Source organism: Tachysurus vachellii, chromosome 2, assembly GCF_030014155.1.
Source record: "Tachysurus vachellii isolate PV-2020 chromosome 2, HZAU_Pvac_v1, whole genome shotgun sequence".
NCBI lineage: Eukaryota > Metazoa > Chordata > Actinopteri > Siluriformes > Bagridae > Tachysurus > Tachysurus vachellii.
This window is the reverse complement of record NC_083461.1, coordinates 14,692,632-14,709,982: the sequence shown is the minus strand read 5'-3', so window position 1 is coordinate 14,709,982 and position 17,351 is coordinate 14,692,632. Positions and strand designations below refer to the sequence as shown.

Here is a 17,351-nt window from a genome sequence, read left to right as displayed (position 1 = left end):
GTTATAGAAGCATTGAGGTGGAAAATATGATCACCCAAGCATCACTGTGTGAAATGCTTTGAATACCGAGATATTACATGTTTTTGTGTCACTTCCAAATATGTCAGATTGTTTACTTTAGCACACACAGCTTGAATCGTGACCACATTAGCTCCACCCCCACAAGAGACCAGATTATACCCTTTATTTAACCCAAACTTCATACTGATCAGAATTTTCCTTTTTACACTGAAATGAAATGAATTTTGTTAATGTTGATGAATGTTGGTTCTGTTTTGTTTTCCTATTCCTTTCATTACCGTGCCATAGATAATGTTGATGTGTTATATGCCTGCAATCCTTTTTTTAATCATGAGCTGAGGTTATTGCATGCATGGAGTTTTTCATGTTTTTCTGGGTTTCCTCCAGGTTGTGCAGGAGTCCTGTCCACAGTTTATTCCATATGGTTGGTTGTGTATTTCTGGGGTAAGCCCGATTTGACAAGGATAAAGTATTATAAAGATTTTAAAAATGTTCTATATCAATTAAAAACCTCTGACTAACCACTCAGAAAATCTTGAAGCATCATAAGTATTTATATGTAATAGTAATCAATGCCTTCTCTCTGTAACAGGTGTCTACACAAAAATTTCTAAAATAAAGAATCCCATTGGTTTGTTTAGCCACACACACACACATTTTAAGAGTGAGTGAAAGACAAAAGGAGAGGTTGGCATCAATCCTCCTCTCACTCTGATTGAATGGTAAGGTTGTTATCAGAACTGCTCACAGTGGACAGGCTTCTCACGGCAACTATCACACAGTTCAAGCCCGCCCAAATATTCATCTACAGTACATGCTCTACAGAATAACATCCTAATTTTCCTCAAAAGCAGTGCTCTGACATACAAAACAATGCAGTGCTAACTAACCTCTCTCCTGTGCCCTGTCTTCCTCTTTTCCTGTCTTTCTCTAGTGCAGCCATCCACAAAAACTGCTGCTTTCTCTATTCTCTTCCACTCTAATCCTCAGATTTCAGTGTTGGACAGCTCCCTGTCTGCCAAAGCACTTCAGTGTTCCATTGTTTCAGTCCCAGCGTCATTAGACAGCTCTCCTCATATTTACAGCCCTTGGCAAGAAAAAGCTTTTCCTCTTTCCTTGCTGATGCTGACAAGCTTAATGTTTACACACTGTGGTTAGTGAAAGCAGGTCAGAAAAGATGGTGATACTGAAGATACAGAAATGCATTTTGAATGTGCAATTAACCTAGTCTGATATCATCACCATTGTTTGAAGGGTACGATATTGTTTAATATTGCTTGTTACAGGGTGCTAAAATTTTAGTAGTAATTCTTCAGGCACTTGCTGTAGGTTTTGAATATCAAGGCAACTCAACACTGTTTTCCCGAGTACACGGAGCAATAATAAGACAATTTGGTTGTTTATTCATTGTTTTCATTATTTAGATTTCTGAACTTTACCTTTTTTTGTATGCTCTCTAAGCTATTAGACATTGTGCCAGAACACGATTCATTAAAGCAATTCTGCAATTTAGCTGTAGCCAGCAGCTTGCACTGTGGTGGTCTCACAGCCATCATGACTGTGTATGTGTGATGTGTGGGTGTGTGACAAAGAGAAAGAAAGAGAGAGAGAGAGAGAGAGAGAGAGAGAGAGAGAGAGAGAGAGAGAGAGAGAGAGAGAGAGAGAGCATTGTGTACTGATTTTTTTAAGCAAGATGAATGATAGAAAGTAGAGACCCTGAGACCAACATAGAACCAGGAGGAGAAGGGAATTAGAGACACTGTCAAAAGGAGGCTAGGAAATAGAAGAAGGGGGAAAAAGGGAGAGATAAGAGACCTTCCTTGTTAGAAGAGTGAGGAAGTCTTTAGAGAATAAAAGAGAGACAGTAGAGACACAGGAAGTGAGCAGATCCATTTTACTCAGCAAAAAGCCTTAGGGCACTAAATGGAGAGTGACATTTTAAACAGTATGCATAATGAATAAGGGCTAGCAATGAGAAAAACACTACTGAGAAATAGCCCCTCTACTGCCATCTTAGGAGCAGCACAAGGGCAGCTATTACACTGATACTGTGGCATTTCTGTATAATGTCGATGTGACCGCTATAGTAACTACATACATTCATGAAGTTCAAAAATATCATACACTAATACCAATAATGCAGTTTCATTTTTTATCTTTTTTGAAAGATGTCTGTCCAGATGTTCCTCCAAACCAGCAGGGGGTGACAGAGAGCAGGTGAGTAGCTAGATTGTTCAATTTATCCTCTGTAGTTGAGCAGACCACAACAACAGGCACATGGAGGGGCACTGTCATGTCTAATCCTCTTAAAGTAGATATACAGGCTGTCAGGCCTGGTGCAAATTACCATATATCACAAACTGCACAGTTCAGCCCAGACATAAGCTTCTGAAATGGCTAGGATGAGAGAACAGACAGAAATGAAATGGAAACACAAACAGATAAATACCCTGTCATGGATTCTATGCCTCAATATGCCAGAGAAGGTAAAATGCTGCTTGAAGAAAGCTTTGACAGCACAACTATATGTGCAAAATTCTTGGTCACAGGGCAGGAGAAAGAAAGACATAGACAAAGAGAGAGACATAGTGTTGTGACAAGAGAACGAGACATAGTGACAGACCAGGGATGAGCATTGGAAGGGGATATCTGTCTTCCAGTTTGATCCAATGTCATCCTGTCCTTAATCCATCAGGAAGACTCAGAGAGGGCATAGTGAAGAAGGGAGCAAGACAACAAATAAAAAAGTGAGGCAGAGAGAAGTTTAATATGTTTGTGTATAAAATATTTAAGATCCCCGTATTAATCTGCTGCCTCTCTGTGGTCACATGGAACAGGACATGGACAGGAAGCTCAAGCTTTATCTGCCTTCTGCCACTAGAGGACAAGGCCTTCTGGACAAGGTCCAGAGCAAGACCATCTTCTATTAACTCGATGATGGGGCATAAAGATGAGCAATGGTCTGTTTAGTACATGCTGCTGTTTGTCTGATTAATAAACAGAAGACATGTTTTCCTCTCTTGTGTACTATAAATGCACAGAGGATGATTAATGGCATCGGTTTGGGATGTGTAATGAGAGCTGACCCCATGAGCCTAAAGCCCTCACCCACTGTAACAATGCTCAGTGGCACAGGCCTGGAGGGGTGCAGTAGCTAATCTAGGCCACCATATCCACAGCCGCCCCATCTGGACAAGTAGTCACTGCACACACACACAAACACACACATACACATAGAGTCATGTATACCAGCAGAACAGATGTTGTGGATGACTGAGGCACAAGGCTGGGCTCAGCTATTTTACATCACATGCCCAGTATTTACTCGATTGAACCTGGGTCTGGCTTGGAGGAGGAGCAAGTCTAGTCTTATCAGTGTCCTAGTTGCTTTAAGCACACCCTCATTCATACAACATAGTACAGGTTAAAGCTCGGTATCCCACTATATACAATGATAACCTCTTCCTGTTTATCAGAATGTGACTGTACAGACACTGAAGTGTTTAGATTTAAGTGGTGTTCAGGTTGCAGCCACCCCAACAGCAATCCCATACATAATGCAGTGAAACACCAAAAAATAGACATGGCTATTTGCTTTTCTACTGCATTGTCCAAACTTATATGATATTTTTCATTCAGCCATTGTTTAATTATAAGTAAGCAATTTATCCTGGCCATAGTTTAGTGGATCCAGAGTTTATGCTGAGAACACAGAGAACAAAGTAAAAAAAAAAATACACCTGAGAAGGGACACTAAATTCATGCCATGACATTGCATACACATTCAAACAAGGGAAATATAACAGCCAGTTCACCTACCAGCATGTTTTTGGGAGGTGAAATGAAACTGGAGTACCCAGAAGAATCCCACACGGACTCTTTGCTGCACCACTGTGCTGCACGACTCAGCTACTTCTTGCTCATCTTCCGCCTCCAAAGTGCATATTGGTTGGTGTGTAACCTAATTCATGTTATGAAGTTAAAAATTAGAAAAATGTATTTGTACTGGTGGGAAAAGACAATGGCTTGGCTAGTCAGTGCTCTGTGGTTGCAGTCTTCCCTTAACTACTGTTTAATAAGCAGTGCAGTATAATGTAACAAACTTAGATATGGAATAATATGATAAGAAGCTTAGATGTCCTATATAAATATACTATATGGCCAAAGGTTTCTGGACACCTGATCTTCACATTCATATGCACTTTTTTAAACTTCCAATTCCAAACGGGCTCCCTTTGCTATTACAGGATTGTCTGAAAGGACTTTCAAGCAATGCTGTCTGGATTTTTCCAACTCAGGCACTAGATCATTCATGTGGTCAGGTACTCATGTTGGACAAGGAGGAATGGGGTGCAGTCAGGGTTGCCAAAGGTGTTCTTTAGGGATAAGGTGAGGATCTAGGGCAGTCTGCTGTCCTGCTGGAACTAGAGCTAGGCCCTTTTGAAATAAGCCCTTTATTTCCAGTGGAGAGACATTATATCCAATTGTGTGCTTCAGACTCTGTAGCAACAGTTTGGGAAAGGCCCACTTATGGGTGTGATGATGAGGTGTCCATAAACTTTTGACCATATAGTTGGTAAAATCACTCAAGGTATGTATGTAAGAGCTATAACGCTACTGACATAATGGTAGAAAAGACCTTTTTTTGCCTGCAAGACGTCTAGTTCAGATTTTGAGAACCCAGTTTAGTTTGATGTCTGTAGCAGTAGTGCCCACTAGAGCACTAAGATCCCATACAAACTTGTGTTCAGTAAAAGGCACAGCAGGGATATTGCTGCAAGAGAGTCTGTATACCTGCATTTTTCTTTCCCTTATTGCTGATAAGACTATCCAGTGTCAGCACATCTGACTATGCATCACATCATGTAGGTATTGCCCACACACTCACCACTACAACATATTGCATCAAACTGCAGACATCGCACATATGCCCACCTGTTTGCACACTCGTACACCAAAATTATGAATCATCCACATTCTATATGTAACTTTTTCAACAATCACTTGAAACACACGTCCCTACTTTCACCCTCGATCCTGATAAAACACAGCTGGCGTATTACTCCGTTCAGTAGTTTGTTTGGGGTTTTATAAGTAACCCACTGCTTTCTTTAAAAATAAACTTCCTTCAGGCATTTCTAGTATTCCCTCCTACTGTGACTTCTAACTGCATAACCCAAACTGAGCTGTTCTGACAGAGAAAATCATCCATCGCCATAACCACTGTCACACTGCCTCTTTTGCTCTTTCAGTACTAAAATGACTGCAAGTCAGATACACAAAACTGTGACCCTACACCAAATACATCTCTGTCTGCTCAGCTCCCACTTGCTACCTGTAAGACCCAGACATGGCTCTAGAAGAAGAAAAAGAGTGAGCTGATTTAATGAAAATGGATCCGGCTCTAAGAACGTAACACGGCGACAGGGAAAGGGAAATCCAACCATCTCTCTCTGTGACCCTCAAATCTACCTCTTCAATCTCTACTTAATCTCCATTATTCCACTTATAGTTCCACTCACTCAAGTGACTGGCCTGGTTTGCAGGAACAAGGGGGTACACAAAGGACACACCAGCAATCCTACAACCCGGATGGATATACTGTATAATAAACAGAAATTGAGAGATGTGTGCCCACAGACACATGAAATCTTACAAGGAAGGTGAAGCTAGGAGTGTGGCTCATCTTGGCTTAATTTCACTCTGCGTGCTATAATACATCTTATTATATCCCTACAGTGGCACAGAGCCTGCTATGATCAAAGCTTTCATATCTAGCATTGGAGGGTCTGAGTGCACAGTTTGGCACAGAGTTTTAAGCTGTTTAAGCTCTTCCATCACTAATGAAGCTGCAGGACTCACAGAAATATGTGTGTGCAGGGGGTATTTTTATTTAGAGCTCCATCCTGTTTTAAAACTTACAACAAAATGATGAACATATGAATTGTAGTCATCATGTAAAAGACAAGGCCCTGATAACATGTACAATATAAGCAGATTTACATATACAAATTACAAAGCAATCTTGGAGTGTCGTGTCCCTGTATAAGCAAGGTCTCCTAGTTAAATTACAACCGAGAAGACAAATGCCAAATTCCAACCAAGGACATCTACGTTTACTGTTTTGCAAATCTATAAGTTGTTCAAGGGGCAGCAAGGTGGAACAGTGTGTATCACTGCAACCTCACAGCTTCCCAATCTCTGGTTAGATCTTGAGCTGAGGTTAATGTGTGGAGTTTCACATGTTCTCTCTGTGAAAGTGTGAGTTTGGTCTGGGTTCTATCACCTCCCGAAACATGCCAGTTGGTGTTAGCTACTCTAAATTGGCCCTAGGTGTGAATGAGTGTGTGAATGTGTGTCTGTCCTAAAAGGTAAAGTATATTAGCTCATGTCTTTTCCTGTACTCCCAGCCTAGTCCTGCCTGAAGAAGAATGAAGGATATGGGGTTTAAGAGTTACATTGGTTTAAGTCTAAAGAAGTGCAGGTGAACTGCCACAGAGTTAGTCTGCAATGTCACAAACGTAACAAATGTCGCAAACAACTAGCTCCTACAATGTCATGTAATTGAGAAAATTGGGGAAATTAAATGTTAATGGACAAAAAATTACAGCCTACGTTAATCATTCAACCTTTAACCCAAAAGAGGATATAGTATGCAAATACACAATCAGGGACATTTATCTCCTGCTTAACTGCTAACAGCTTCAGTAATTTCTTGTAAAATGTATAAATTTAAAATGAGTATTAATTGGAGTAGCATCACATTAATGTCAGTGGCAACAATGATACCGGTTGGGATCCACTTTGGGAATTTTGCCACTGCGTTATCAAAAAACACATTTTGGAATACCAAGGCTCTAACTGTCTTTGTTCAAAATTGCGTTATTTACACAAAGTGTATCTGCTTGACTTATTGGTATTATAAAGTTTATCTTGTGTATCATCATCCAACCACAATTTACCATTTACCTTCTTGGCCAATCCAGCGCCTCCTTTCTACGAGGTGCGTTTGAGTTGCATTAAAAACAGCTTCATTTTTATTTTCATTGTTCTTAATTTGAGGATGCAAATGTTTGTGTGTATTAGTTTTTATAAAATTCAATTTTAAGAGTTTCAACTACAGTTTCATTTTAAAGTAACATGAATAATGTCTTTTATTTGTTTATGAAGTTATACTAAAATATTCTCTAATAGAAAAACAGAGTCACTCAGACCAAATAATTCAAGTTATAAATCAAGTTATAGACTGTAGTTATAGTGCATATAATTTATGAAGTAATACTTGCTTATACTTTTGTATGTAATTGGTAATTTAGCTACAAAATATACAAATATAAACATAAGCCTTTTATGACTCGGTTGTATAAAAATATATATCTTCTTACTACTAGAAATAGACATTTATTAAGAAGCAATGCATAATCCATCATTCTAAGACACTCTTTAAAGAGGTACAATCCCATTACTCCCTTTTACCTCTTTAACATTGTATTTAAATAATCACTAAAGAGAATGGAAGTAAAAAAAAAACGGAAGTAGACACACAAATACAGGCCTTAATCTCTGAGGTTTGAAACCTTCATGGAGCAAAATATTTAAATCACAAAACATATTAGAATTCTAAAAGGTCTTTATATAGAAATATTATGCTGACACTCAAACACAAACAACTGGTCACAGAAAGGCCATCAGAAGCACAAAAAAATCTGCTTTCTGGAATCTTTCAGTAATATACTGACATCTGGCTATGAGGCAAAGCACAAAGTGAAAATTTTCCAGTATAATGTCCAGAAAAGGTTATTAAATGCTGAGTGAAAGAGGAACACCAGAGGGACCATGCAATCTGAATAGAAGCCAGTAGAAAACTGGTCCAGATGCCAAAGCATCGACCAATAAAATATTTATGCTACAGAGATCTACAAGCTTCATAGAAAAGTGTGAAAAACTTGATTTTTTTTTTTAACATCAACCACTGTACATTCTGTAGCTGCTGAGTAGCAGAACAGAAAAGCATTTGGCATATTGTCGGAAGACTGCGTGTTCAGTTCACAATGATGACATCCATGACCAGGAGCCAAGAGAGCTAATTTGGCGTTGTTTCTGGGTAGGAGGTGTTGTTTTACTCTCTCTCTTCCCGTCAGTCATAGTGACACTATCCAATGGTGGGTGCCTGTGAGAACATGTAATATGTTGAAGAGGGCAAATAATGCTTTCCTTTGAATATTATTCTGCAGCATGAGCTGCAGTTTGAAAAGGTGTGGTTGGCTGGCTTCACTTGTCTCAGAGGAAACATGTGATACTGTAGCTTTTACCTTACACACTTGGCAGCTATTGCATAATGGGGGGAGCTGAATAACAATGGGAATTGGTATTTAAACAAATTAGAGAGAACAAAATAAATATACAGAAATGTAATAAAAACAAGATATAATCAAAGTTCTACTTGATTTGCCATATTGATAACCATACACCAATCACTCATGGTTAACCATTAAGATCTAACAGTTGCAGCTATTCGGGCAGATTAGTTGCTTTTCTGGATCTTTGTATGCTAGGAGTTTCAGGTAGCTAGACCTTCACAAATTTTACTTGACCACCCAATATAGATTTATTTCTAGTATACTTCTGTGCTGTTTTTATATCAGTTCCTCTCACTGGGCTCATGTGTTCTTCTCAGTCTGCTTGTGACAGGTGTTTCATGAGCTGAGCGTTATTGTTCAACATGTACCCATCAATGATTTAATGCCCAACATCAAATTGAAAGACTGAGATGTTGAGAAGAGTATTCTAGGCAGAAGATCTGATATATAATTCACAATGTTGCCTCACAGACTAAGCAACTGTTGTTTTTGACTCTCTAAAACATAGAATGTAAGTGAGGAGATCTTAAATTATAATACTGTTTTAAAGTGATAAAGAAGTAGGTTTGTCAAATTAGGAAGACATGGAAAGAAAATAAGACAGCAATACATGGGAAACTTTTCTTTTCCAGGAGATGGTATCATCCCCCTGGAGGAGACTTTCTTCACCATACCAGGATTACAACAGCGAACCAGACTTTGCTAGTCCAGACAAAAGTGATGGCCTCTTTCTCACTCAGTACCTCAGGCACACTTGCGTCTGAGTCACTTAGATACTCGCATGCACATATCCCACATGGCACACAGCACAAGGCTCTGCAGAGTTGCATTATACATGAGCAGCTAGCTACCACACTCCCATGTTTGCACAGTTACAAACACCTACATAATTAAAGCTTATAATACATGCTTTATGATGCAAAGAGCCTGACTGCAACTGAAACAATGGGACTGATCCTTAAGTGTATTGTTCTCATCATATATGAATTATTAACAAACCCTTTGCCCTGACCTTGAACATATCTCAAGCGAGCTTTCTTACAAAACCACAGACACTATAACACAAGTTTCAGCAGTTTGCTTTAAATGTTTTTCTTTTCTCTACAGTAATGCACATTAAAATAATTAATAATCATGGCACATTAATAATACCATTCTCAATTTTAGCATTTGTCAAAATAATTCAGAGGAATGACTACAATTCTCCTGTTTTATGCAAAATTTTACGCAAAATTGGAGATTAAAAGTCAAAAACTTAAAAGGGTAATTTTTATGTTTGTGAATACACACAATAGATCACAAAAGAGATTTACACAGTGATTTGTAGCCATAGAACTGCCTGTTAATCCAGCTTGTTATTTAAATTGGCTAATGTTTGTCATTGATCCAGTGTATCCGGTGCTGATCCCAGGAATACAGCCCAGATAACATGGTAGTCCATCTCAGAATACACAAACACTCACACATACACACACACACACACACAGTCATTCACATCACATCTTGGGAGCAATTTATCCAAGCCAAATTGGTAAGAAACTAAAGAATGTTTATGTTGAGGAACCTCTTTCACAAGTTTGGATTTGGTAAATTAAGTTAATAAGAATTTTGGGGTGACATTGACATTGTTAGGAATACAGTAGCCAGTAAAAACATTCTATTTTTTTTTTCACAGGTACACCTGTGCATTGTTTGTGTTGTCAGACACTTTTTGCTTTTTCTCACCGGGAAGGGAAGCTTATGAAAGTTAGATCCTCCAAAATTTAGACAGAGTTGGAGAGGGGGAGAGAAGTATGTCTCCTCAAAAACATCTATGCCCTTCTCCTCCAATCAAGGAAGTATGGTAAGACTCCAGAGCAAGCACCCATAACTCAGGCAGAACACAGCTTCCTGACAGCATCTAGACTCCCAGTGGGTTTGCTGGTTGCTTTCACGAACTAGAGCAGCAGCGTGCTGTCAGTGATGGGTCTGCATATCCCACATCCTTCACTCTTTCCTATTCTAATTACTCCCGCCTCCAACATGGTGGCACTCTGCTGAGAATGTGCAAATCTCGCTTCAATTCATCCTTCCATCACTGGGTAAATTGATAGCGGATTCCATGGGGCCCTGCGGGTGTGGAATTCGATAGAGGGGATCTAAGTGGCTGAGATCAGATATGATGAACTGTAATCCCCTTGGCACCAGCTCAGCTGTGTGTAATACTGTCTTGCTCTAGCTATAATGCTCGTTACAGAGAAGGATATGAGCTGCATTCGTTGTCTGTAAAAGCAAGGGTCGCATCGCTACATGAACGGCCATGAGTATCTAGATTGCTGTGTCTTACATGCCAGTAATCTGGATAAATTACACCACCCTCATAGATCACCATCAGCTGAGCAGGGCTGCAGTGCAGGTCTGTCAAAAGTGAACACTATGGCTATACTGCAGTACTCTACCGCACTCCTGCTCTGGTTTCAGACCCTGACAGATACATCAATCCAGGCTTAAGTACCCAATTACCATAAGTGATGTAAGGTGAGTGTAGATGCTGATCCCACTCTAGAGTAAAATTTGATGGCAAAAAAAACTTGAGGTTAAAATGCTAAAGTCAGGGTTGGTATCTTTTTTATACAGCCAGAGCAATATAAACTGACAACAATTCAGAATGTGCACTTTTTTTTATATGAAAAAGTCGTGCTTCTCCTTTTGGCAACAATGTCTTCTGTCACGTTGCTAAAGGTGTGACTTTCAGGTACATTCAGAAAGCATCTGCACTCTAAATTGATTCCTCTAGTACAGCCTTCCTGGGACATCCTTTCCATATTTAAAATAAGGTTTCATTAATTATACATTATTCATCCAACACGCATTCCACATGTTTCCCTTCCTGGGCATTAATATTTCAGCCTCTGCCACAGCATCCCATGTGTCCAAGATCTCTGCATTCCACTGGACATTTTGCTCTCATAAATCACTTGGTGACATTAAAGAAGCCTAAGATGGCCTTCAGTGCCACTTATTGCAGCCAAATATTGAGCCACGTCAACTTCCCTGCCTCCCACTAGACTGTAAAGGGTCAGACATACAGCAGGCAGAAATGTCACTGACAAACAGGGCCAGGCTTGAGAGGAACCTCTGTCCAGCCAGAATATAGATGGTCACTGTAAATCTTACCCACAGCATGGTTAAATGTCTTCAAATCCAATTCACTGTAAGAGTAAAAATCTTTTGGGTCACACCTGGCTTGGAGATATCATTACAATGCCAGAAAGCAAAGTATCACTCCCTAAGGGTCTGTCTGTCTTCCTATATCTCTTATCATTTTGGATTGGTTGCTGAGGGTCATGTGACAGTCCTGCTGCTGGTATCTGGGGAGAGCAGTGTGTTGATGGCAGCCAAAGCCCAGATGACCTCCCCTGGGTCTGCTCTAAATGGATTTCTGTTTTTCATCTCTAATCCTAATGTTTAAGCATGTGCAACACTGAGACTGCTGACGCTGACGCTGCTGCAGCTGACGTGAACAGTAGGCATGCTCCGTGTTAGCACATCAAAACAACTCTGCGTTTGCCTTCACTCCTATTACCTGAAAAGCCTTCTGTTTGATTGACTCGACTGCTATTTCTTGGTTGTGTGTTTTGCCAAAGATCTAGCCTTGCGTATTCCCTCCCTCCCTCCCTCCCTCCCTGTTTCTTCCTCTGCATGCCTTCATTCCTGACAAAAACCCATACTAGCACTCTACCTTCTGACTCGTACCACTCTAACATGGAAGATGCGTGTAGAATAACAATGATGAGTTGGTTGGTGTGCCTCTCCCCCAATTTTGCCGGCAGTCAGCAAACTGCTAGATGCCTCTTCACCTCCTCATACAGGAAGCAATGAGGCTGTGCACAGAGCAAGTGCACCAAACAGAAACACAGACACGGGATGTGAGGGGACACTCACACACACAGGGTGCACAGACAGGCAATTTAAGAGAAAGAGTGGAAGATAAACACAGATAAAAAGAAGAGTGAAACAGCTAAACAGGAAAGGAAAGAAGAGAGTTTCACAGGAGGAAAAGGTGAAGTGCAGTACAGCTGGAGACAAACAAAAAACAGGTTCTCAGATTTCACTGCCATTCCTAATAGATGGCTGCAAACCCACTGCAGAAGAAACAGAGATTAATTCAGACATGTCTTGTGTGATGGGATCCATTTGAGTGATATTAAAATGTTGTTAGTCTCTCTTATCCAATTCGCTCGGCTGGAATACAAGCACAGGCTCTCCCGATGTATTATCATACAAATCTAACCTAAAGATGGATGTTCGGGCATCTGGTCACTACAGGCCATTTTATCATGCACTTGCCCAGAAGACATTGTATGGCTCTGGCTCGACTGGAATAGATTACATTAAATTGTGATAGATTACCTTATACAATATGGCAGAAAGAAATTGAAGTCTATTTTACAGGCAGCCAAACCTCATTCTTTTACTGCCACTAAGGATGAACTTAAAAACGTCACACATTTCCAACAGCAACACCTATCATAGGATCCAAAGGCCATGTGGAGTGTGTGCCTTAGGGGCAGCTCCCAGTCCTGCAAACACATAAAGCTGTAGTCATAAAGAACTCAGCTGTATAACCATTGCTACCTCCATCATGATCAAGGATGTGACTGAGAATGTCATCAACACATGAATAAATGAGGGCCATGAGGTCTGTAGAGGCTTTCAACCTATCCATAAACACCCCACCACCACCCACCCAGGTACATAAAGAAACATCATGTCACTGAATATAAAAATAAAAATTGAATCACAGCATATTTATGACATCCTAATATTATGTTTAACCAATATGCTGTTAACTGGATAAAATATGTGAAATTAATTTGACTCACTCTTCAGAATTCTACATTCACACCTATTAGTCTGAATCAGAGTGAAATTTGGTACCTTTTACAAGCCAAAATGCAAACCAAACCAAAAAAAAGGGAAATGTAGCGTTGAATTTGCTCACAAAAAACTAATTCAAAAGCTTTTATACCTATTAGTCCGTTTATAGCATCTACATCAGTGCAAAATGTAATGTTTTTTGGCCTGTTTGATATTTTGTTCGCTTGGTACCTTGAATGTTAGACGGGAAACCTGTTTATATGAATCTGATGCCTCTTACAGTACAATAACAGCCAAACATAAGGTGCAGGTTTTACTAATATCTTACTTATAGAAAACTGATTTCACACCAAAATCTGAAATCCAATTCAATCCATTAGGACAAAATCTGCTTCTCTTCTGAGTTGAGGTGAGTTTAACAACTTAAAGGCATCTAAAATGTTAGGTAATTTTTAAGTATAATTTTTATAACACCTTTTTCTTTGATATTCAACAGTTGTTATAGTTGTCTATACCTGTACTGTGGTAATTGTGATGTATAAAAGGGTATTTGATTGATTTTTAGATAAGGGTTTAGTCTGTAGTAGTAATATAATATTTATTTAGACTAAACCTGTCACATGTGAAAGGAACAGACATGCACTGCACATGATTTAAAAAAAACCCTAAGAACAAAAAAAAAAATGCCTGTGTTTTTTTAATTGTTTGCATTAAATCAAATTTCTTAATTTTTTCTTAAATTTCTTAAGAAATTAAATCAGATTTCTTCAGCTTAAAAATTGTAGGTTTCACCTTTCAGTAAAATCTGTGTAATTTTTGACCAATACTAAACCAGACAACATTACTGATTTTAAGAATTTTGAGCTTTTAAAAATTGGATCCTTAAAGTTTTTGTTTCACATTAATCACACCCTAATCCATAATGTAATTTTAAAAAGGAAATTAGGGTGTAGAGATGATGCACGGACACAAAAACCTTGGACCGATACCCCTTTACAAAGCACTCTGTGATGAGTTAATGCATTAAGCATTAAGCCCTATGTAAATTGCTGAAATTATCATCTTAAAGCTGATAATTGGTAGTGACACTCACAATTGGTGGCCTGTTTTTAGGACCCTGCTTTCTAAATAAACAGCCTTCTGGATTTGATTAGAGAAGAACATTTAATTAGCACACAGAGTAGTGCTAATTCCCCACTGTGGCTCATCCTCTGGATACAAGTCATGCTGGTGCCATTAATATTTCCCTCTTTTATCTGAAGAGATGAAGTAATTTCATTAATGCCTGGTTATCACACTACTTTGAGAATGGAGTTAGTGTTCGCAAAAAGCATACCTGAATATGTAGATAGAACTGTATAATAGACAAGTAAAGAGAGATATACACTTAACAGCAACCAGGAATCTCTGCTTGCAGCTCTTTTGTACCTATAATGAAAACCTTTCTAGAGCCAGAACCTTCCTTCGTACTCTCGTCCTCCCTGTGGTAGAGCTCTCAGACTAGTTTGCGGCCGCTGTCTCCAGTCTACCCGCCATACCTACTGCAGTACTCATATCTTCACTTATCTAAATGGAATCTTTTCCTTGAGACTTGATCTGTGCTGACAGAGGCAACAGTGCCCTCTCCTCTTAAATTCTTCTCTCTTCACTATTCTCGCCTTTCTGTCTTGTTTGCTCTGTGTCTAAGGGTTGCGCCTGATAAGGGCACAAATCTCCAATGCTAGATCAGCAGTCAGATTAGGCTAGTGCTACTGAAAAAAAAAAAAAAAACACAGAATATAACATGAAGCCATGAATATAAATTTAGATTACTAAATTTGAAAAAATTAAAATAAAATAATTCCAAGAGATTTATATTAAAAATGGAGTTGGATGAGAGAGGACTCATGTGAGCCCTCATTACCATGCACAGCTAATGAGCACAGCAGCACCAGCACTATTAGCCTGCTTGACTGCCTCTTTTGTAAGACTGATCTGAAAAGCAGTGTCTATGTGAATATATCCACTGTGTTACAAACTAACTCTCCTTTGCATAAACAAGCGGAGGAAAATTGAGGTACTGTACTGCATGACTGAAATCACAGTAAAATAAATTATTCTTTAACAATCACCTAATCCCAAAGCCAAACATTGAGATAAATTAAAAAAATGAAAAATATGCATAACGGCTAAACAAACATCAAATGTATACACACAATGATGTTACAGTGGTGGGTGAATAGACTTACGTGTTCTGAAGCGGTGGTGAGGACGAGTGGGCTTGGTGGAAGGCCCCTTGGCGACACGTCCATGGTTTAAGCGCTGGGTAGGCCTAGTAGATGTAGTGATAGGTGGGGGCACTTGGGTAGTAGCTGTGCTTTTCGCTGTAGAAGTAGTGGTAGTTGCAGTAGTGATGGAGACTGAGCTTGGTGGTACAGCTCTGGATGAGGGATAAACATTTCGGCTGCCACCTGGACTTGACTTTTTGACTGTGGTACTGCGTGGGGTCACCTCTTTTTCCCCAGGTGTAGCTGTGCCATTCCCTCGTGTGCCAACCCTATTATGAAGGTGTGGGGCTCTATTCCCAGAGCCACCCTCCACTGCTCCAGCTCCTCTTGCCCCACTGCTGTTGCTGCTGTGGTTTGAAAATGTGCCTGATTGAGTCCTGCGCACTGTAGAGGTCCCATCTGCAGCTGAACCAGGTACCGGCCCATTAGTATTGCCTGGGGAGGTAGTGGATGTAGTGGCAGCATCTGGGCCCTTTGGCAGGGCACTAGGTTTGGAGAGGAAGATGGGGTCCTGCCCAATACCCTTGGCATTCACTAAGTCAGTGGGCACATAGTCCTGCACTGAACCCACTACAATCCACTTGAGTAGCATAAGACTCAGGCCCAGACCCACAAATCCCATCAACAGGGGGACAGCACACAGCCATGTCTGCTGGCGGGGCCACATGGCACAGGGGCCACAGCGGAGGGGGCCCGGGACCCGGGGAGAGACCTCTTCAACCCCAGGCTCCTCCAGGGTCATGGTCTCCATAGTGGCCCCTAGAGCTGTTCTCTCACTCATGCTTTTGGAGTTTAGGGCCCAGCTAAGAAGCGATGCAAACAGGGGAGGGGGTTGACCAAGAAACCAGGGCTGGGCATCTCATTAACATTCAAACATGCACTCAGCCACAGCTACAGAGACAGATGCAATCTCTGACAGATCATATTAACAGCGCACAGGACCTTAGACTACACATAACTACCTGAATGCAAATTCTTAACAACACAGTACACAATAATCACAAGCCAGTAATAATTACTCACACAAACATGCTGAAGCACAGACACACACTCAGAGAGCAGAGGTAAGTAAGGAAAAGGGAAGGGGGGGTTGAGAGACGTGCCTCTATCTAGTTCAGTGTCCAGAGAGCTAAAGATAATTCCCAAGGTTCTCCAGCAAGTAAAAAAGGTGAGAGCAAGAAAAAAACAAGCTTGACAGACGGAACAGTGGATCGAGGACACTGCGGCTACCGTTAGAAGCACGCTGTAAATCCAAAGCTAAGAGAGAATGTACCCGGCAACTCCCTGCTGCAGCCCCTTCACAGCTGCACCAACGCAGCAACCATCGCAGCTGATGCTGCTCTGCCTTTCAGCGTTTGTGTCTGTGGCTTTGCGCTGGAAAGCTGTAATAGCGGTGGGGACTCTATCTTCACTCCAAAGGCACGTCTGCAGCTCACTCTTTCCACACACATGCCAAGCTTCCGCTCCTCATCTCTCTTCACTCACCAGCGGCTCTCCAGACGACTCAGGCAACTGGTAATCTCCTCCCCAGGAGAAAGCAGCTGAGCGATGGACAACGATCCAGGGGAATTAATCACAGAGGGCACAGAGGGGCTAAATCCATTTGATCCTTTTTTAACAATCCATGCCCTTAGCTAGACCCTTCTGTCCACACACATCCAGACGAGTGTCCAAAGTCCATCCATGCGCTCAGATTGAACAGCAGCACTGCCTCCAAGTCTGCTACATTCCCACACTAGGAGACACAGACACTGGCACTAATACAGTTAAAGAGAAAGAGAGAGCAAGTGAGAGAGAGAGAGAGAGAGAGAGAGAGAGAGAGAGAGAGAGCACACCAGAGTGC

The 17,351-nt window shown here is 40.6% G+C and overlaps 1 protein-coding gene across 2 annotated transcripts in view; it reads right to left on the bottom strand.

Moving 5' to 3' along the window:
• The window catches only part of nrg3b (neuregulin 3b), a 122,107-nt gene extending 104,964 nt beyond the window's left edge, over positions 1–17,143 (bottom strand). For both annotated transcript variants that reach the window (XM_060890220.1, XM_060890230.1), the window contains exon 1: positions 15,470–17,143. In XM_060890220.1, coding sequence (XP_060746203.1) covers positions 15,470–16,289 — 820 coding nt within the window. In that variant the 5' untranslated portion in view covers positions 16,290–17,143. The remainder of the gene's footprint in view (positions 1–15,469) is intronic.
• Between the last annotated feature and the right edge of the window lie 208 nt (positions 17,144–17,351).